Source organism: Pholis gunnellus (genome assembly GCF_910591455.1).
Source record: "Pholis gunnellus genome assembly, chromosome: 10".
Lineage (NCBI taxonomy): Eukaryota > Metazoa > Chordata > Actinopteri > Perciformes > Pholidae > Pholis > Pholis gunnellus.
The window spans coordinates 12,395,687-12,418,485 of NC_136537.1; the positions used below are offsets into that span (position 1 = coordinate 12,395,687).

At 41.9% G+C, this 22,799-nt stretch overlaps 3 protein-coding genes across 3 annotated transcripts; 2 read left to right on the plus strand and 1 right to left on the minus strand.

Annotated features, from left to right (window-relative positions):
- Positions 1 to 1,320: 1,320 nt before the first annotated feature.
- On the minus strand, positions 1,321 to 10,130 carry LOC306702022 (regulator of G-protein signaling 14-like). The gene is made up of 15 exons (XM_079167505.1): positions 10,084 to 10,130; positions 7,770 to 7,791; positions 7,457 to 7,608; positions 7,234 to 7,326; positions 6,627 to 6,770; positions 6,368 to 6,526; positions 6,177 to 6,258; positions 5,996 to 6,096; positions 5,645 to 5,863; positions 5,336 to 5,412; positions 4,924 to 5,050; positions 4,406 to 4,487; positions 3,545 to 3,594; positions 2,966 to 3,044; positions 1,321 to 2,343 (listed from the first exon to the last, which is right to left on the minus strand). Exons 1-15 carry the CDS (start codon positions 10,126 to 10,128, stop codon positions 2,090 to 2,092), a joined length of 1,686 nt encoding a protein of 561 aa, XP_079023631.1. The 5' UTR covers positions 10,129 to 10,130; the 3' UTR covers positions 1,321 to 2,089.
- Positions 10,131 to 13,501: 3,371 nt separating this feature from the next.
- Positions 13,502 to 16,168, plus strand: LOC306702203 (uncharacterized protein). The gene is made up of 8 exons (XM_079167759.1): positions 13,502 to 13,532; positions 13,659 to 13,713; positions 13,813 to 13,881; positions 14,043 to 14,084; positions 14,439 to 14,462; positions 14,585 to 14,839; positions 15,101 to 15,199; positions 15,586 to 16,168. The coding sequence occupies exons 2-8, from the start codon at positions 13,662 to 13,664 to the stop codon at positions 15,663 to 15,665; spliced, it is 621 nt and encodes a 206-aa protein (XP_079023885.1). The 5' UTR covers positions 13,502 to 13,532; positions 13,659 to 13,661; the 3' UTR covers positions 15,666 to 16,168.
- A 633-nt stretch (positions 16,169 to 16,801) lies between these two features.
- On the plus strand, positions 16,802 to 20,106 carry LOC306702242 (ADP-ribosylation factor-like protein 3; the record flags this gene model as incomplete). Its single annotated transcript, XM_079167807.1, has 6 exons — positions 16,802 to 16,819; positions 17,668 to 17,811; positions 19,091 to 19,207; positions 19,567 to 19,617; positions 19,723 to 19,908; positions 20,059 to 20,106. 6 exons carry the CDS (start codon positions 16,802 to 16,804, stop codon positions 20,104 to 20,106), a joined length of 564 nt encoding a protein of 187 aa, XP_079023933.1.
- Positions 20,107 to 22,799: the final 2,693 nt, after the last annotated feature.

Genomic DNA, 22,799 nt, shown 5'->3' on the forward strand with positions numbered 1-22,799 from the left:
ATGGGCTTGGTCTCACACCACTTATGTATTCCTCTGCAAGACTCTCAAAAGGCACAGTGAGCACCATTCAGAACTCCCATTAGCAGAGGATTGAGTTCAGAAAATAAACACTTCCCAGATATACAAAGCCTGTTTGTTATCCATCCCAATGCAGATTACAGAAAGCACCAAATAACAGATAGCAGAAAACGTTGGCACGAAATGTGAGCTTTTCTATGACTGAGGAGATGAAGAGGTTTATCTCAAGACAGCATGAGACATTTAATCAAGCAATGAAATGCACTGAGTGACAGACAGGATGAGAGAATGAATGATGGGAGTGACTGAGAGAGCGAGAGAGAGAGAGAGGAAGGGCAGGCTGACACATCCAATGAAACTACAAGCATAGCGATCACCCCAAAAAATGAGATTAGTCAAATGCCTTGGGGAAATTCAGACACTCACCTCTTTTTCTCCCTTCTCAGTACAGACGTGCAGTGGAGTAGATGGCACTCCTCATCTCACTGCTGCTCTGGTGTCTGTGTGTGAGAGCACACCCCTCTCTGCCCATTCATAGCTCCGCCGACGCACCACTCATGCATGGACACACACACACCAATAACGCCAGGTGTGACAGTCATGTATGCTAATGTCTCCAGCCTGGCAGACGAAAGCTGTGTGAGACAGACGGGTAACATTTACTGCACATTATTGCTTCTTGCAACGTTTACGGTCTCAGGTTTATTTCCTCGGGGATCACATCAAGGTGGGTGAATGAGATGCTTTGCAACCCCCATACAGTCACATACTCTGAAATATGCATGCTGCTGACATCTATGTGGATATGAATCCATCTATGACTCATTTGTTTTGTAACTCATAATAGCCAAATAAACCCCAAAATAGTCCTCCCGGGCTCCTCAACTGGAAATCACCTTCCAGCAACAAGTCTGTAGACAGATGAAACACGTGATTGGCTACAAATCTTCATAAAGAGCCAATCACAGCGCTGCAATGGTCTGCCGTCACTGTGCAAAAATGACATAATTACGAGACGCCATTTAGAGGGAGGTTTCTCTACCAGGAGCCACCTAAAAGGAACAAAATAATGTAAACAAAGCTTGTTACACAGACCTGGTTCACACTGCATGAGTCACACAGACAGTCCACTGGGGCAGATGGGTCTGGCTGAACATATGAAACCAAATCACGTAGCATTTGTCAAGCCAGAAACTGACCTCAGTGATTCAGCCAAAAGATTCCTCTGAGAGCTGAAACTTTGAGTCTTTGCCACAACAACAAAGACAGAAAGGAAGGAAGGAAGGAAGGAAGGATCACCCCTTCGTCATTAAATGCTTTAATTCTTTGGATACACTCTGTGGAATATTTTTTGATGATCACATCTTATTCATTCCCCACAGTTTCACATTACTAATTAATGATCTGCACCTTGAGAGGTGACAGAAAAACAGGACTTGACCAGGGCTTCTCAAAGTGACATCACAGGACAAAATGAATTAAGTACCGCAAGCACACATTTGAAAACAGTAAGCACACAAAATTAAAATTAGTAATATAAAACAATAAAAACTCATCTCAGTAAAATATATTCTATAATCTTAATTCAAACAAAGAAAAAAACAATTGTGCAATACACTTTAAAAAAAACCTTGGCAACAGTCCTGTACAGAAACATTTGTTTAGAGTTCAAAGAAAAGCTTGACTGCAACGTGAGATTATGACAGAGTAAAGCAACGTGAACTTCAAACTGTACAGCGGAAACACATCGGCTTCAGGGCTTAAATGTTGAGCTAAAACTTACTTTCAAAACAATTCATAGCAAACATTCTTTCCATTGACATATGTAGTGTTTTAAAATGACACCATAATGTTTGCAATGAACTTTCTTCTTTACATATTGCCTTAAGAGGCAAATTATCAAGAGCAGAGACGATGGCACACTGCGGTCTCAGAGCTTCTTTGTAAACAAATATAAAAAGTGCTTGACTAATTTCCAGTGTCTTTGGACACGATTGGTCTCATGACATTGTGAGACATTTGTTGTAGTTTGTAATTGAGTCTTTGTCCATCCCACACACAGACAAGTCTTTCAAAGTGACGTTTCCCTTACGTCTTTTTTTGCTTCAGAGTCAGCGGTTTCCTGCGCTGCTCCAGCTGAACTGGACGCCTCCTTGGAGTCTGCAGTGGGGGAGCTGGTTGTACTGGGCTCGTCTGGCTTCGTGTCCTCTCCCTGGTCTGAGGCCAGCTTCAGGAACAGAGGGACCTCCAGCTGCTCTTTGGTCAAAAGGCCTCGCTGGTCATCAACCCTGCTGCACTGAGCCCTCGTCAGCATGTCCAGTAACCCTGACACACACACACACACACACACACACACGGTCATTTTGACATTGTTCAAATAAAGAACACTGTGCCGCTTTAAATCCGCATCAGGCATTTAGATATTATAGTTTGTATTCAGTCAACACAGTTTTAGAAAAACTGTATATATATATTCAACATCACGCCCCGGGTAAGGATACTAGGAGTGGGCTATGAGGGTTAAAGGTTCTATCAATTTTATATTGCATATGAATGTAGAACAATAGTTGATATTCTGCAGAGAAACTTGAAACTGAGTTAGTTTCTTCAGGTCATTCTTGACCTTAAAAACAGCAGCTGATAAAACAACCTAACTCCGAGGTCCATTTAGTAGCTTTTGATATCACAATTTTCCTCAGCAGATGGAGTTCCCACAGTCGTCACGTAATTGCAATCTCATTTTTTTGCACTTCCATCTGCTGAGAGAGATTATGTGATGATTGAAAGGACCAGAACAGCTTCTGAAGTCAGCTCGTGGTGAGAAACGTTTTTGTTTTGGCCTCGTCTTCATTTTTATCCCACTATAGATTCCTTGTTATAAATGGAAAAATCTATCACGCGTTGTCATGTCGAACCAACCCTACAAGATACTTCTGAGATGTCCTACCCTCCATTTCGGGGTTTTTACTGGGCTTGGACTGCGACTTGGCCCGGGCCTCCACCCCAACTGCACTCACTGCTCCTGCCTGGGACCAAAAACAGATTCAGGCGTTATCAATGCACAAAATACAGCTTCACAGGTTTTAAGTCCTCGGAACACTTTAGGCTACACATTCTAGAAATCACACAAGGAATAAACCTTTCAATGAGATAGATGTTGAGGCTTTTCTGTTAGTGGGCTGTGTCACAAACCGCTTCCCTTTTACTCAATAGTGCACTACAACTACTACATTTTGTATTTGTTGTTGAAAGCAATAGTGTCCATAGTATGTACATTACTTACTGCTAGCAATCCCACAATGCAATTCATCGCACTTCATAGATGTGAAAATATTCCCTACACAACCATTAAAATAAGTTATCTATACAATAGATCAAACAAAAAAGGCAAGATGCCGACATGTTTATTATTTATGTCGATAATAACCTCGACAATCTCAGCAGCTTGCCTTGTATGTATGACTCGTCAGTATTTTATAGATGTAGTCGTTTCTGTTTCATGTTTAGCATATTAACATGGCCTCACCTGCGTGGGTGCAGCAGAACCACTGCCCCTGGAAACGGTCTGGTCTCTTCCTGTTCAAACCACACAAAAGACAAATTTTGTGTGAAGTGAAAGCACTTAACAGTGCTTTCACTTCCAGTAGAAAACTAGTCTGCAGGCTGCTCGAGAGCATAACTACCCATTGTGTTAAACACCGACACCAGCCAAATAAAACACTCTTGAAAAGAAGACTTCAACTGGTACTTCTCAGAAACAACCACAACTCTAATCCATTGCCCTCTTCCTAAAGGCAGTGAATGGGGCTGAGGTAAGGAGCACTGATCCAAAGTGAAGTCTGTTCTGGTCTCCTCGCAGTTGGGAAATGAGGTGAGCGAACTCCAACTGGCACAGCACTCATCAAACCAAATGGACTCGGACATTTTAACCCCACAGAGATGAATGAAGACGCAGGCAGAGAGAGACGCACAAAGAAGTCAGTGCAGGAAAAAAAACATGCAGACAGTGATGCAGAAAAACCCGGGTATTAAAGTGGACGGTGAAAGGACCCCCAGATAAGAGCCAAGGAATACAGAAACACTTTCTAGGACCCATTAAGAAACTCTTAAGTGAGTAAGAAGGCACAGCCAAAGTTCAGACGGCAGAAGAGAACAAACAAAGCATCACCAATGAGTCACCCACATCATCGACAACAAACAGTGGCTGGAGGGCTAGAATGTGCCTTCTCTGATTTGATCAAACTCATTTCATTTACTCGTTGGTAGGTTGCTTTTCATCGTGTGGCTGCTCGTGCTCTTGGGGGAGAAGTGTCGCTATTATTAAAGGATGTTAACATTCCCGTTAAAGTAAAACATTGGGTTTGAAAAAAAGGTCAAGTGTATTAACCTTTGGTTTTGTCAAGCCGCAGAGTCTTATTGGCCAGTCTGAACACAGAGACGGTCATGTTCAGAGGCTCGTCGCTTCCAGCCTGAAACAAACAAGGAAGTAAGATCTGTCGAAAAGATGCTGACACACACACACACACAGTGGCAAAAAGAAAAAGGGACTAGATGCATAAAATACACATTGAGTTAAACATGTAATCCTAGTTACTTATTCCAATAACAAAATGCTGCAACATATTACATTTTCAAATTACAGATTTTATAGATCAGTGACGTGTAAGGGGTTGCCTAGCAGCGGCTGCTGTACGCAGGAGGGGAAGACGGAAATAATTTTTAAAAAAGTTAATTTTAAAATGTCAGACAAGTCTGCACTGCTTTGAAAAGTACGGGTGAGTCAATGTGAATTCATGAGATTATTGCAAACCAGAGTAATCAGTTAAGTGATTATTTTACAATTAAGAGAAAGTTCTATCAATAATTTGCTCAAGCACCGCCTCCATGATTCATTCAGACCCTCACCATGGTGACCAGGGCCTCCTGCGGCTTGACGTGGTGTTTGTGCAGCACGGCAGAGAGAGCGTCCTGCAGCGTCTTACTGGACTTCACCATGATCCCAACCGTCTTACCGGTGAAGGCAATCTCCAGCCTGAAGCACAAAAGCTTTTAAATTATCCCGCTCGCACAGTGAATACAGTGGCACAGCATCATTAACATCTAATCATACAAAGCCTGTCACTCAATGATATCTTAGCAGGACATCCAAAATTGTACATTTGATAATGTATTCAATGACGACTAATCTATGTCTGGTGTTAACAGGACTTCCCCCTGATGTGGTGAGAAGTTGCATGCAGTGGTGGAGACGAGGGTGTGAAAGCCCGCTGAGGGTGACAAAGAAAAGCAAAAAGAGGAAGTGACACAGTCGACTCACGCAAACGTCACCCTGAGCTCCAGAGAGACCTGCTGATCCCTCAGCACCGAGCAGTCCTGGTCCAGAGATAAGGGTTGCTGCAGAGAGAGCAAAGGTGTGCCACACACAGAAGTGACTTTCAGAGACGTCGGCATCAACTGGGGATACTTTCACAAATGGAGGGAGTGAGAGGCCGGGGAGGATGTTAAAAACAGGAAGAGGGTAGTCATCTTTCTCATACCGCCTGTTGCAGAACAACTCTGCAGTTCAGTACATAAATACCTTTGAACAGCTCTTTGGTTTAAAGCTACAGAGCAGCTAGGTCCTCACCTTGTCCTTGCCATGAAGGTAGATGATGACATCTTTCAGCGGGAAGCCTCTCTTCTCACACAGGCTAGCCAGCATGTCTTTGATGAGGTGGCCGTTACGCGTGGGGGCCAGAGAGGCGCTGCCATCGGGCAGGTAGACACAGCAGTAGCCCCCCTCCACCCCGATCCGACTCCCACCTCCACCCCCCTGCTCTGGAGGCCGGGGACTCAATCTGCCATTCTATGCCACGGGTGGAAAGGAACAGTTAGTTAAGAGTGAACAATATACTTCAAAACAATAGAGCTAGGCACTCTGTCAGATTTTCTTCTTGTATACAGTATTTTGTCACCATGCGTGCCCTGTTGCACTGACCTCTATCTGCCTGTAGAGGGAGCCGAGCTCTACACTGCTGCTTGATTTGACAGACACTTGGGACTCTTTTCGGGAGACTGAGCCATGGTTGTTGGATGAATCTGTTGTTATCAATAAAGGAAATGAACAAAAACAGAGCCAAAGAGAAATTGTGAGCTAAAGTCACAGGAGGGATAACTACCTCCCCAGGATCCTCTTTTCTGTCCCTGTTTTTCAGAGGCAGTCATGCCACCTGGCAAGCTGTTGGAGTCAGACTTCTTATTCTGTTTGAGAAAGCGATAAAAGAAATATAACAGCAAAATTTAAAGAAGCAATCATGTTTTGTTTTTTTCCTTTCCTGCCCCTCAGTCACTCTACCGTCTTGTTACTTACGGGGCTTCTGGTGGACACGTCCTCCCAGGATCCCATGCGGACCGGCTCTGTAGAGAGCTGAGGCACAAATTTGCCTCCTACGCCTCCCAAGGTGCAGCTTTGGTAGAGAGGGGAGCGCACAAAGCGCCTGTAGCTGTCCATCTTCATCAGTTTGAATATCTGACACAGAGCGGGGACAGTTGTACACACGCCAGCAGAGGCACCAACAAAGAATCGCTGCATCACTGAGCTGAAATGGGAGTGTGGACTCCAAACAGACCTGTGCTTGGGCCTTGTTGAACATGTCGGGTGTGGGCTGTTCCAGGTCCTTCTCCTCCGTCTTGGCTGTGTCATCGATGTTGACCGAGTAGGGAGCGCTGTCAGACAGGTAGGTGTTGTAGATGGAGCGAGCTGCCGTTTTAAGCTGGGAACACAACACCTCCATCAGACTGAAACCTCCGGAAGATTAGATATCAACTAAACTTGGTTTGCTCATCATCGAGTCTAATCTGACGAACCAGAATAGATTCAAACATCAATGCCACACTGAGTTTAATTGACCAAACAATAAGTCTGCCTTAAACTTCTCAGTTTTATTTGAAGGAATAGTATAAAAGAAGGAAAACATCTCAACAATATAACAAAGCTTTAGTCAGTCGTCATTTTTTACTGAATATGCCAACTAATATGTCAATATATTCTATCATAATAAAGGCAATCTGTTGACTGCTACACAGACCGCAACATAGCAACCACATCTGGTCAACTACTACAAAAATAGTATTCATAAAAAAAAAAACTAATAGAGAGTAAACACACGACAGCAAAATGCATCACGATAGGTCAGAAGAGTCGCCGTGTAAAGAGGTAAAAAAGTGCCATCATACCTCGACCAAGGCGCTGGCTTTGATCTTCCTGAATTTTTCGCAAGCTTGCCAGAATAAGATGTTCTCCGCACTCACCTCAGACATCAAGAAGGACTGTGGACAAAGACACGTACACTGTGTGAACACATATGGCACGCCTTGTAAGAGGTCGCGAGAAAACACTAGATTTATTCCTGAACATAAAAATCACAACACAACCCCTCGTGTGTTGAGTGTGTCTCACCGTAAACTGGCGGACTCCATAGGGGTCCTCCAGCAGCTGCTCAAAGGAGACGGCCCAGCTCAGCACACCGCTGGCCGGGCCTGCCTCTCCGCCCGGAGTCCCTGGCAGGCTGGAGCTGCTGCCTCCACAGCCCCGTGCAGACATGTTCAACTCTACAACACATGTGGACACAAAACACACCCATTTATCAGAACAGAAAAGCATGACCAAGAATGAGACGGATTTAGACATTTTCTCCTGTCGTGCACAGACATGTTTCTGTTCAGAGAAATGCAAGATGTACGGGATTATCACGCTGGTCTTTCACGCTTACCTCCGTCTGACACTGCCTGGCTCTGTGAATAGAGAGACAGAGAGATAAGGTCGGGAACAACCTCAAACTAAATATATGATCATTCCTATGGCAGTAGTTGAGAAATCCAACAGTCACTTCATTGAATCAGAATTGTATTTAAAAAAAAAAAGGCATATTCTCCTAGAAGCTGCAATCAACAGTAGAGCACAGAACAAAAACAGGAGATGTTGAGTGCATTTAAATACTACAGTAACAGCTTTACAATACTTCAAATGGTGTTAAGACAGAAGCTAGACACACCCACACTGAGGGCTGCATTTAGGAAGTGAGATGTGAACACCAGCTGCATGTTTTTTTGGCCTTCTTCCTTCTGTGTGACAATGCAGTGCAATCAGTCAAGCTGTTTTTTTTCACAGGAAGTGGTTGTGACACTGATGACAATGGCTCTCATTCAGCTTTTAGAACTCACAAAATTCACATCTTGTAAAAGTTCTGTCATAAATTTGAGCACTTTTACAGTTAAATACTGACAATAAATTCTGCACACGTTTTGCACACCAATAATACGGAAATATAATTCAGGGGTCCTGCGTTTTAATCCAGAGGCCGTTTACATTGTGGTGCTCTGAGCAGCTTTAGACCGTCAGAGTAAACCAGAGGTGTGAAAATGAGTATCTGTCCATCATTGGAGTCTAGTCCAGTGAGTTGCAACATGCTCAGAGTGCACGTTTTTTAAAATAGACTTGAAGAAAACATAGTCATCATTAACAGTTAGAATGTCATTGGGTAAATATAAGATTAAGGAACTACAGGAGGTACATTCAACGTTTTACAATTAATACAATTGAAAAATGGGCTAAACCGATGTAAAGGGTTATATTTCTGCTGAAATTGGGAATATGGTGCCACTTTACAAATTGGGATTATCTGCATGTTTTTTACATTTTAGATATTCACAAATATCTTGCTTCACAAGTTGTTTAATGTTAATCAGAGAACAGTAAGCTAAATCTAGTTACTTCTTTTTTGTTGTGTTGGTTTTTACTTTTATTCATACTTTGTAATATCTTTATTGTGAGTTGATGTGCATGCAGCTACATTTATTGTAGAAACCAGACTTAAATTTCCGTGATCATTTTTAGCTCTGGGTTGGTTTTGTGAAAGGTCTTAAAATGGGAATCAACTCTAAAGTCACTCAGCTTATCTTGACCTAATTTCTGTTACCAGGTCTCCACATCAAAAGTGACTGAGCGAACTATTGAGAAGGTACATATAATGGGAGTGAGAAAACTTTCTCAGCATCCACTAATGTGACTCAAAAAACATCACGTTAGTATTAACCATGAGACAGAGGCCCATCTCCTGTGTAGATTAGACGGTAAAAAACTCTTCAAGAGCAATGAACACACAGTATTGATGGTTTTTACCTTAAATAAATTACTAGTGAGAAGATATACTGTATACTGTGTTCATTTTAGATCAAGCAAAGATAAAGTGTTTGACTCTTGGCCATTGATAAACTCTGCCCATATAAGGTCGACATGGGCTGGCAGTTTGTGCAGGTGTGAGCTCCACTGTGGCGCCGCCTCTTCACTTCACTGCTCAAACTCTGGCTCCAAAAGTACAACATGTCGGTGCCCACAAACACCGACTGCAATGAAAACAAACGACGACTCAGTCTCGCTTGTGCCCCTTTCGTTCTCATACACCGTCAGAGGACAAATATCTGAGGATTAGGATTCTCTGCAAAAGCCTTTGAAGGAGACAAAAGATATGCAAACTCACTATGTGAGGGCAGAGTCTGATGCAGCACCAACAACAGGAACATTTGCAATCATTCACAACGCACAGGAAGCTACTTATTCTTGCCCCTTTGAAATACATCTTTATAAACACACACACACACACATACCTACCTTCTGCAGAGCTGGACCAATTAAACAAACGTGACGCTTTCACACAGAGTAGACTGAAGCCTTCTCAGCCTACACATGACAGCTTGGACAATGGGCACGACTTGGTTTCCGCTTCCGACTCAAGCGGGCCTGATCCATTGTCAGCAGCTACACACTGTTCACCTCCGAGGGGTGAAGACGGACAATGCAAGCCAACGCGAGAAACTGCTCCACCATACTCAACAGTATGCAAACAGTTAAAGCGGCCCAAAATTTGTTTACCAAATCATGAGAGGACTATAAATAACAGGTACGTTTACAGTCTTGAAACTCCTCTATGAAAAGCCTTCTTCCGCATAAACAGAGCACTGGCTCCAAAGAAAACTGCACAACTAAAACAAAATGTAGCCAACAGAAGTGTTGCCATGTTTACTCACCATGTGGCCCACAGGAAACCCTAAAGCATTGCATTTCTTCGCCATGGCGGCTCACACACTCCCGACTACAAGGAGTGTTTATGCGACGGCACACTGTCAGGGGACACAGTGAAGTGCTCCACCCAAAACATGATGCACACTCTTCATGCATACACACAGAAAAATCATCATTTTTGGGTCCTTCTGTTACTTCCTGCCTGTAAGGGAAGTCTTGCCATAGCAACAAAGCCACAAAAGAGGAAGTACGGTTTCTATGATCACACTGCTCTTAGCCTACGTCTTGAGAAACACTATGATGTGGGAACACAGACAAGACGAACAAACTCACAAGTTACTAGACACAGCTTGCAACCATTAATCAATCTAGACTATCTAGCCGCAATGTCATACTTTTCTTTTTTAGTCATTAGTTAAGTTTCCTTGTACTTGGAAGTTATTGAGATTAAACTACAAAACCGAGGCCTCTTGATATTCACTCTTTTTGAAGATGGTAATCCTGCCTCACAATAGTTGAAGTTAAAATCGTGGTGTTCTCCAAACATCACTCAACTTCTACAAGATGCAAGAGAAACTTCACATCTCGTATACAGGCCTTCTCTTTTAAATGAAATCATTATAGGAGTAATATTCTGCTACTAGCAGTAAAAACATTGTAAATAAATTTCAACTAGTGCAAATTATACACTACACTTTCCCTATAGCTAAAACACCGTTATGCACAGATGCACTCTCCTATGAACTTGTGTGTGAAATGGTCGTCTTGCCTTCTTGTCCGCCATGATGCCAGTGAACGTGGTGCACCGGCTGTCATATTTCCTGAATTGCCTTTGAGCTGCAACTTTTGTTAGGCGGGAGAATCTGTGATAAAGTCCTCTGAAAGCGAACATCTTCAGAAAGACGATCACACAAAGTCAACAGGTCAGAGGTAATTCACAGCTTCTATCCCAACGTTACCTATTTGCTGAGTCCCAGGTGAAGCTGGGCCTTTTAATTGATTGTGCACCTGTGACTTATTATCAATTAGCTTTCACGCGTCAACAACTTCCCTGTCTACTTTTGCTTGGATATCGAAAGCTTTTTGCTAAATGTCTAACTTTATGTGCAGCTTTTGAGAAGTAATGTGAAAGCACATATTTAACACAGATAAGCTAATTGTATGTACGAGACAATGGCAAAGCACCCTTTACTTGCACCGCAGTTTAGCTTACACACAAATTGAATCAGATATGCTAATACTAATACTACAGTAGCACATTAAAGCAACACGCTAATGTCAGCATGCTAACGCTAAATAGGTTATTCCTTTTATACAGCAACATGTTGAATTCTACTTTTGAAAAAGATGTTTTCATGGTTTCTGCATTCTGTAAGAATAGTGATATTGCTCAACTATCAGGAAGATATATTGGCCAATCTCAGGCACTCAACTAACAATTACTCTGGGTGGACTCGTTTCTATTGGTCTGTAGCCAACATGTTGAGCTAAATTAGCCTAAACTATGTGAGTAATCCGGATTTAGCTAGCTAATTTTACACTAAAGCAGAACTTTTATAACTATATCCAATATGTTTTAACTTTGTTTTTGTGATTATGCCATCTTCATAATCAAGCCAAATAGGGATGCATTTACAGAGCCTGACAACCAGATTAACATCATGAAACAAAATGAAAAGTTTATGCTCACCCGACTACTTTCACGATACTCCTTAATGTTCACTCCAAAAAAAATGGTCACTTCCTGAAAATGGTCTCAAAGGAATTGTAGTCTTCTTTTGGAATAGAGTGGATAGAGAGTTTTAATTAAAGTGTAAAACAATTACAGAACATTTTGAGTATTTTAAATTTGATGGTTTATATAGTTGTTGTATAAGTTGATTATCAAGCCCACTTATGAATCAAAACCTCAGTAAAGTAAATTAATTAATTGTGTATTGTTCTGTGTCTATCTGATAAAGTAGTAATAGTCAAAAAATCTATAATTGAAGACATTTGTTTTACATATTTTACATATTTTAAAGAAAATATGAGGAAGTAATTCATGGGGACAGAAATTCATAACATGATTGACCTTTTACATTACTTTACTGGATGCAACTCTCCTGTCATGAAGTAAATATTTGACAAATATAATTAATAAACAGGGGATCATTATATTAAGTGGAATCTTGTCCAACAGTTTGACTTGTGTCTTCTTCTCACTCATGTACTTCTTCAAGTATGTTCTAGCTTTCACGAGAGCTGCCTCGAAGCTGTTAGACTAGCACAAAATCCACATTGTCATTTCTCACAAAGGCAATTTAAATTAATGTAAAAATTAATGACAATGTGTTTACAGGCAGATAGAATAGCTCAGACCTTGGTCCTGTGTCAAAGTCTGTTACACAGATGAATGGTTTTTCGCCCACACTGTTGCCCTTCATTGTTGGGATAAAATCTTATGTCAGGTTAGGCATCACTGAGATGAGTTGAGGGTTTCGGTTGAGGTTAAGATAACAGGAAAAACAAATTGATTGGCTACTAACACCAGCCTAGTTCAACGTGATCTTCACTCCTGTACATTATCTATGATGAAGGAGAGACAAAGTGACTCAGACGTGATTTGAATCCACAAACCGGTTTTGTTATTTTCATGTGGAGTTTGAATATTCCCCTTGTGTCTGTGTGGGTTTTTTTCTGTTTTCCTCCCACAGCCCAAACACATGCAGGTTTGATTAAATAAAACTCTAAATTGTCTTTTGGCTGTTAGGTTCAGGAGCGTGATAGCATTTGTCTTTTGCAATCTGTCCAATGTGCACCTACCTCTTTCCCAGTGCATGCTGGGATGGGCTCCAGCTTCTTATGACCCTGATGGGATGAGAGTAATGAAAAGAGATGGGTGATCAGCAGCACTCTCTACTGGAAAACTTAACAAATATATACTGTGTATGAAGGCTCCGGGTGATTTCAATGAAAGATGATATCGTATTTCCAAGCTCCAGTTCTACAGAATTTGGCCATAATCCCCCAAACGTCCGGGCAAAGTTATACCTATGTGTCATATTATATAGTATCTGCAAAGGCAGGGTAGTTTGCTTAAGCAAACCACTGATTTGCTTATAACAGGTTGCACGTCAGCATGCTGTTTCCGTCTTTTATATTTATGTGTCTGTCTGTTTGTCAATTTCTTATTCTATCCATTTGCAAAAAGTGTAAAAATCACATAATGTTAACCTAAATGGTACTCAACAACATAAACAGCAGCAGCCTAACCGTCATCGTTACCGTCACTCTCATCTATAAAACACACAAACGGAGATATTGTTTATGCCATTACGTTCCAGGAAGGAATGTATTTGCATGGGTATCAGTGTTTAGAATCTGTGGTGCCTCTTGGTGACGCAAAGCCCAATAGGTGAGGCAAAACAGAGCATCATTCAACTGTGTGCATGAGGAGACAACACCACCACAGGTAACAAGAAAAACACTTCAGCATTATGTTCTACCTTTATGATTAGTTAGCTTAGGACTCTCGTTCTTCTGTTAAACCTATTCTTAGGCGAAACCAATTTAACAACTTTTTGACTCTTTCCAACAGAGAATGTTTATGAGAGGGGTATTCCTGAATATTTTGCTTGGTCACTTCATCAGAGGTAAGTAGCCACTTATGAATTTGACAGTTCATATACAGTATATGCCTGTTTAGCTGTCCACGTATACATTTAATTCAATTTTTTTTAACTTTATTTAAGCTGGTGCTGGCGCTACCTGTGTTCCTGTCCAGTGTCTGAGATGTAACGCCACAGAAGGAACTCAGACAAGTAAGAAAAAGAACCGTAAACCTCTCACACTATTTATAAGCTACATTTGGAAATGTTATGTATGTATTGTTATGCTAATGTGGCTGAACGTTGTCTGCCATTAAATAAGGAGAGGTGAAATGCATTGGAAAAATGTTGTTAATGCTATTCTTTCGCTATAGATTCTTGTGAATCCTTCCCAAACAATACAGACTGCATCGACGGTGAGTGCATCTTTCTTTTCATTTGTTTACGTGAAGATAAATCCTTTGAATTTTACATGGCACATTAGGTATTGTAATTGGCAGTGGAATGGCGGTAGCACAACGAGGATATTTGAACATGGCAAACATAGGAGACTTGGAAAATGATGTAAATGCTACATTTGATTGATCTCTTTAACTAGTGTCTTACTGAGGGGTTTTACTGTATAGTTAATAAGTTCCCAGAAAAAACTTGTATGTTATTTTACATCTTAAAATAACGTATGTCAAAATGTGTCATGTGTGCTCTGTTGTAAACAAAATGCTTATTGTGACTATATTCATTTCCATGATTACTATTTACTCTACCTACAGATGTTTCACCAAACTCCAAAAAAGGTAACCTGTAACAATATCCTCGTCTGTGGCAGTACACCTAAACACATGACGTGACAACTATATGCTTACCTGAAACTATCACTGTTGCTGCCCTCCGTATAAATGTTTTCCCTGCCCATCAGACTTTCAGGTTTCTGTCAACAGCACTGGATCCGAGCTAAAAGAGGGCGATGACATTACTCTGACATGTGTCCATAACCTTCCCGATTTTAATCTGACTTTTGGGTGGAAGAGGGATGGGGACATCCAGGATGGTGAAAATATACCCGAGCTGCATCTCGAAAATGTGTTGGCACATAAAGGGGGCAAGTACATCTGCTTTGTGAACAGCCTGTGTGGCTGTTACAAGTCTTCGCCACACGACGTCACTGTAGAGAGTAAGTAGACATCCTCACAGTCTAAGTAGACATCTCCCTGCTTATTTCACACAGCTGCAGATTACATGTGCCTCTGTGATGTAGATTTTAACTCATTAACCAGGCTGAAAATAGTACATTGTACAATTTTGAAATTGAAAATGAAAGAGCTGGAACATTTAATGAAGATATAAATAATAAAATGCACAACTCAATGACCCTTGATAGCATGCGTCTTAACTGTCTGTCCGTGTTTCTGCCTTTGTAAATGTGTTCATCCAGACCAAAGTGTGTTGCTCCTGATAATCTGCGGTGTTTCTGCTCTGGTCCTGGTCTTGATTATGGGGCTGGCTATGAAGTTCAAGCTGAAAAGAGACAGAGGTAAGGACATTAGTTCAGGTTGTTTGTGGTATTACACAACACAGAGACAGAGACTATTGTCTCGAATGCAAATAATGGTTAAATATAGATATAGTGTAGGGTTATGTTGCCCCATGGTGCACAAATTGTACATTTCAAATACTTAATGTTTAAATCGTTCAACATTTTGGAAAATCCGCTTATTTGGCTTCTTTGCATAAGAAGATCGATAACACTCATAACTGTTCAAATATGTTGATCTTCTCGTCGAACCCTTTACTAAAAAGCAAAAAGACATATTATCCTACTCTTCAATATTTGCATCCTGCTAATCTTAGAATTACAGGTTTGACTTCTCTCTATGTACATCATAAAGTCTGACACCTCCCCTTTCTGTCTCTCTGCAGCTAAACACAGAGAGCGGAGGGAAAAGAAGGCGAGGGAGCAGAATAGCGCTCCAGCTCCATTGACACCAAGAGAGTCCTAAAGAAGAACCACCTTTACCTTCAAAAATGATGAATAGTGATTTAGAGTCAGAATCAGAACCGTTTATTTCGCCAGAGTATGTTGCACATACAAGGAATTTAATATGGTGGATAGTGCATAACATTAAACAATCAACACAGTGCAAAAAAAGTGATATTGTTTCATCATTTTCTGTTGATGTATTTGACGTAGACATAAAACGTCCTTGAGGAAGTGTGTGTGATAATTTGAGGTTACAAGTTTATGTGTAGAGCCATTTACAGCTCAGTGGATCCTTTGTTTAGCACAGCATTTGACCAGGAAGCCTGTTCAGTTGAGGAAAAGAGTCCAGAAATGTTTTAATCCAGACACAGCACATGCGTGCACAAACTAATCCCCATGAATGCGCTACTCACAGGAACCAACACAAACAGACGACCCAAACGGAGCAGCTTTATAGCGGCTGGCATGTAATGGATATATGGGATGATAATGCTATCTCCAAGAGAGGAGTGGTTTTGGGATTTGAGAGTTGATTTATGAACATAGAAAAAATAAATTCCCATGGTCCACCAACATGATATAATCCTTTGAAGTTTGTGCGTTGGACTCTTCTGCCTGCTATTCCCATGCTGCTCTGAGGGCCTCTGTTTTCTGTGTTAACAGCATGTTTTCCCCTCAGCCATATGGCAACATATCTGAACTTCTTTTCTCTTTTCCTCCTCATGATATAATAATGTGTGAGTGTGTCAGGAAGGACTGTTTATTCAGTTTCCTCCTATAGCAGGTGGCTAAGGGATAATCCAGGTAAAGCCACTGCAAAGTGGAGGTGGAGGGATAGACAGAGGAAGGGGGAGGGGGGATGGGGTGGCCTTTGCATGGATGACTAGGGCTAATTCTGGCCTCCTAATCCCAGTCCCTGCCACCCTCCCCCTCTCTCAGTGAGGAGCAATTGACGCCCAGGTAGACATTACTATCATATACACACATAGCACTTAACCCACTGACGTTTACAGAGTGTAAAGAGGGAAAAGACAGAGGCTACTGGAACCTTTTCTGGATAGTTAACTTGCGTGACCTGGATCGCTGACACACCTGCGTTAGCTTCACTGGAGAATGTAGCGGCAGCCCTCCAGCCAAGCCACAGGAAACGTCATTATGGGAGAAGCTCAAAAGGTAAGTGACCTGATCTGGAGGAATAGGATTTATAACCCCAAATTCAGTATTTGTTTGACACTAGGAACTATTTACGGGTGTGCGTGGCTCCAAAAGTGCGTTGGTATAACTATTTTACATGATTAGTAGCTGTTTAGATGCAGCTATTCTGTGTTGATTGGATTATCTAAATTGCTTGGCTTGTTATATAGTGCTGCTATGAAGATCATACATCTAAATGGAATCTCTAATGCTCTTTGATGTACACTTAAACACACATACATCGTAGTATCTGTCCCCTTGATCAAAATGTTCAAAGTTTCAGCGTACGTCTCTTTTGTCAGTGACAGCCTGCGATTGCACAACCTTGCTTCAGACTAATCACATTAAATAGTGTACCATTGTACGAATGGAGCTCTAATCAAGACCAGTGCTTTTCTAAATGTAGTTCTTACAGAATGCTGGTGGGAGCTACAGAGTGGGAAGATATTGATGGGTGGAGAATGGAGGGTGGGTGGGGCTAGAAGGCATACGTGTGGTTGTACGTAGTGTTGTATGTAAGAGGAGCTTTGACCTCAAATCTGAAAGAGGTCAGCGGGATCAGTTTGCAGGTGTAAACCTGTAACCTCAGGATATCGTGTAGGATGCTTCAGAGTATTTTAAGAAACCTCTTGTCACATATATTATTCAGGTTTTCATGCTTTTGTATTCCAAACTTAAACAATACGATATTTAAATATCCAATGACGATACAAGTCATCTTCCACTGACGAGAAGTCTACTCTGCAAATACTAAAGGATGCTGCGTGAATGCTGCAGTACGTTGATCTTCTGCCCTTCCACACCTCCACCCTCCTCCCTTCACGCAGGGCTTACTCTCTGTCATTGAGAGACTGAAGGGATCCACAGAGCAGGAGGTCAGGATAGTGCTGCTGGGGTTGGACAACGCCGGCAAGACCACCCTGCTGAAGAGCCTTGCCTCTGAGGATGTGAACACCATCACACCAACACAGGTGAGAGGAAGTTATGTGTTAAAACTCTCACACACACACACACACACACACACACACATCATGACCTTAAGTTAAGTCACTTACTGTACAGTATAATAAATCAAGAAGCACCAGTGACTGATACACTTGCAGATGATGTTTTTGTGCCCTTCATTTTAATTAAATCATCTCCCCATGAACAGCTGAGACACTCTTTAACATCATTACCTGATGCCCATCATTAAGTGTGTGTTTAGATAAACAAGGTGCATCCACCTGAAACACAGCCTCAATGCTACCACTCTTTAAAGATCAATTAGTCCGCTCTCAGTGAATCCGTGGGCACAAACAGTGATACGATGGCGGTCTTCTCTTTTATCAATGAAGCTTTTCAAAAGATATTTCTCGTATTTTCATGGCACTTTAACCCAGCATTATAAAAGGCAGGGGGATTGTATCTAATCTTGTGAGACCAGCTGGACCAGTGCATGCTGGCGCTCAAAGTAATGGGATTTAGTTGGCTTTTGGTTTTCTGACATGCTGTGAAATGAAATGAGTGGTCTTACAGTACGCACACTATTACCACCAACCAGTAAAGTCATGATTTCAGGATGTCCATCCTGTTAAATAGTTCGTTAATTCACCTTAATCAGGAAATTACCTTCCTGATTTGCATCCTCTCGACACCTTTTCTTAGAGCATCCTCACATTATAGTGAGCTTTTCTTTCATCACCCTCTTGTGATGTGATTATCTGACCTCCAACATGATTATCTAATTCCCTTGCATTACTCTCACAAGACATAGAGCAGATGTACTGCCAGGTCCCGGGCGAGTGTGACGGCTCATCAACCACTAGGAAGCGAGGATGCTGTCCAGCATGACAAGTCACCACAAAGCTAAACCAGACTTGACACATAAACACACACACACACACACACACACACACACACACACTGCACTTGATCCTTCCAGTCTTATCCTCAGATTTGCTCCTCAGCGAGCCCTCGGGATAAAGTTGTTATACAACCTCGCTGACTGAAACAGAGGAGCTGCGTTATGAAAAGCAGCGCTGGATTAACACAGTGACCACTTCCTTATAAAAGCCTAGAGCACATGATACGTAATACTGAGTAACCAAACAGTGATTCATTTAATACACACGTGCTTTAGTACCCTGCCACTTGGTCAATTGCTTCATAACTATTTGCAAGACTTTCCAGGTGCTGCGTACTGGAATTGTGTTCAGTCAAAGGCAGTGAAGTGCAGTACAGTGACTCCAGCTTTCTGCTTCACTTCAGGGCTTCAACATAAAGAGTGTTGCCTCTCATGGCATGAAACTCAATGTTTGGGACATTGGAGGACAGAGGAAGATCAGGCCCTTCTGGAAAAAGTATCTGGAAAACACAGACCTGTTGGTGAGTGACTAAACTTGATTCAAATCAATTCCACGCTAGCAGACATTTACTTCTGTATTTAGATACTCATTAGCGTTCACAAAGAGGTCGCGAGTCATCTTGAGGTCCACACAGCTCCTCACTGAAAATCCACCACAAAAAGCATATGAAGCAATAAAAATCCACAACATTAAAGTGTAACATGTATGCCCAAATTAAGCACTATGATTGTATCGTGATGGATGGATTTGTTAGTGCAAACCTAATGTTGTAAAACTCCTTCAGGAGTTTGACATGTTGACGCCAAAGAGAAAATCATCGATGCATTTTGCTGTGTTTACTTGTCAGCTCATTTCATTGTAACGTACGTCTTCTTTCAGATTTACGTTATTGACAGTGCAGACAAGAAGCGGTTTGAGGAGACGGGACTGGTGAGCTTGATCTCATTTCTGCTTCATTACCATTACATTGGCATATATGAAAAGAATTGTTTTGTTTTTAAAAACAAAGTCACTTCCATGTGTTTGTGTGTGCAGGAGCTGTCCGAGCTGATTGAGGAGGAGAATCTAAAAGGTGTACCAGTGCTCATCTTTGCCAATAAGCAGGATCTGGCCACAGCGTCACCGGCCAGTGAGATCGCTGAGGGACTCAACCTGCACACGTACCGGGACCGTGAGTGGCAGATTCAGGCCTGCTCAGCTGTGTCTGGGGAGGGAGTTCAGGTCAGACCTAGTCTCAGCCTTGATTCATTGATGTCTCCTCTCCATATAACCGTGGTCTGAGCTGCTTTAATGGAGACTTTATTTCCTTTTGACCTGCTTAATTTCATGGTTGATTTTCTATCTTCAAACTTCTTTTTATTTCTCCGACAGGATGGCATGAACTGGATTTGCAACAACATTGTGAATAGGAAGAAGTGAACCGGCGTCCCAGACAACACTGACCAGAGAGTCAAACAGAGAACCAGCATCACATAAGGGATGAAAGAAAATATGTCACTTAATTTATTATCGACACACCTCAACTATGGCAGATCCTGCTCCCCTCACAGATTTGAATCATAATTTTGTTTTTACAATTTGTGTCATTTTTATTGGCACTTATCAATCAAAATGAATGTTTTTTTGTCCCCTTATCCCGAGGATCCTTGTCTGGTGAGTCTGTGTGCTTTCTTAAACACAAAGAAAACCAAGTGTGTAGCCATGTAGAACTGTTGGGGTTTGTCAGTTACATAGAAACCAGTTCAGTGTGAGTGTAAAGTGTGTGTTTTGAGATTTTTGACAATAAAACAATTCGTCATTTCTGCTATTTTGCTTTCTTGTTTTCGAATCTTGTGTTGCCATCGGTAATCACATTTAGCATGAACACATGACATATTGTCAAGTTTTCTTAAAATGTCAGCAAACGACGGGACACATGTGAATGTGACTAAATGTCAACTCTTCCAGGAGTGACAGGAGAACAATTACACGCTGATCCACTCCTGCTCAGCTGTCAACGTGCTTTATTTTAACACCACGATGACAAGCACTTACATTGTACAGAGAAAGAGAGAGAAGAGAGAGAGACAAATTGAAAAGCAAGAGTGAGAGAGAGGAGAGTTCCCCACCATACACTCGCATGGCACAACAAGATATCAAATCTTCAAGGCACAGCAGAGCAAACAGTGCAAGAAATTACACGCAGAGAGGCTGACTAATTTACTTCAGAGAGACCTTCTCAAAATGTTTGTTTTATATGTTAATTCTGGGATGATTATGTAGCATGCAGTCTCTCTGGCAGCAATGTTGGAGCTTTATGGATCCCTTTTCACAGAGGTAGTCGACGATTCGACACATCTAATGTCCAGCTGTGAGCACTGTTGTTCTCCCAGCAGAAAAACAAATGGTCTACTTTTTTGTGAGCAACTTTAAAGTGAAAACCTTCTTCACCTTCTGTTCTGAGATCTGCAATAAAGCTCATTGATGAGACTCACCTCAGTCTTTACCCACACACGGGTCATCTCCACTGGGACGACAGCGGTGAAAACCCCTCCAGACATGAAGGCGTACACAGCCCTGTGGTCTGTCTCCGCATATTTGTCCTTTAGAGTGACCTCGGTGCATGCTAACTCCTCTATTCAGCCATTTTGGCTCCACTCAGCCGCAGTTGTGTTAAATGGATCTTTTTGTTTCTATTGTCTGGAGCTGTGATTAACCATCTGAAAGCACTCTACAATCACATCAGCTGGCGGGCTTTGTTCTGTGTTCTCCTCTACATGAAATTACGCTAAGTAATACTTTTCTTCTGTTGTTGTTTTTTGGTCTGGTATTTATGATTAAAAAACACACAAACAGCTTCGCTGGTTTACTCGCTAAAGTGAATGGATATTGAGTTATCTCCATGGCAACTCAAATTTGGTGCAAGTCCTAAAACATTTTTTAGGCATCAACTTCTGTTTAGCGAGCACAGCGGAGGACGTCGGACCAATTACAACTTGTACTAAAGAATCATTATGGCTGTTTGAAAGAGACCAGACGGCACAGGAGCGGGGCCGGTGGGGAGTCTGCAGTGTGTTGTTCAGCTTCTCCTACCAACAGGTGGCAGTATTAGAGAGCCTGATTCGTCCCAAGGATGCTCTTTACAAAGAAGTCATTTGACCCAATCTAATTTCACTAATTTCGTTCAAAAAGCTCGTCTTTCATCAAGCAGATGCTTTCCAGAAGAATATCACTACAGATGTGTTTCTATATAAACCACAGGAGATTTTGATTTACATATTAGTACACGTTTCAAACTAATTTCACCGTAATCTGTTCACACCTTTACTAATATCTCCATTCGTATACTTTAAGACACGCTCTTAATCCTGAAGTGATATGATGTCACTTCCATGCAAGTGGCCCCTCAGCCGGTGTTGCCGTGGCAACCCTCCGTGTTATTCCTGGTCCACCGGCCACCTCTCTTCTCCGGTCCAGCGCTCCCTCTCTTGTCCTCCATTTCTTTTCATTTTCCCAAGCTCTGCTCATCAAAAGAAAGCCTGCTCAGTGAGACCGGACAACAACACAATCCAGGTATGAACAAAAGACACGTCCGTGTTTGGATGTCAGTGAAAACGATAATAAATCTGCTTAAAAGCAGCTGGTTAATTAGACATATTTGTCTTGCTAAAATTGTGAAAATCATGCAAAGTCATTATTTCTTATATTGTTCACGTACGTTGTTTATGGCAGGTTGATTTAATACATGATTAACTCCACTTGAACTAAAATTGCTACTGTATCGTATTGATGTGAATGTTAATCTGTGCATGTGGTACATCAAACTAGAATACTTTTTTTCCCTTAAAGCTTCAACAAAGCCACTGAGGCCTCCCACCATGCCGGAAGTCGACCACATGCCCTCCGTGAAGCCTCCTCCACTCAGTTTCAATGCTACCCTGACCACCTTGGCCTCCCCGACCACCACCACACTGCTCCCATGGGAGGAGGTGCACATGCAGGTGCACAATATCCTGATTGTCGTAATTTTTTGTGGCGTCTGCTTCCTGCTCCTGCTCGCCTTATTCTACGCCTTCTGCTTTCATTGCTCCATCGGTTCATTGCCTAAAGACTCACACACAGCCAACGGAGGC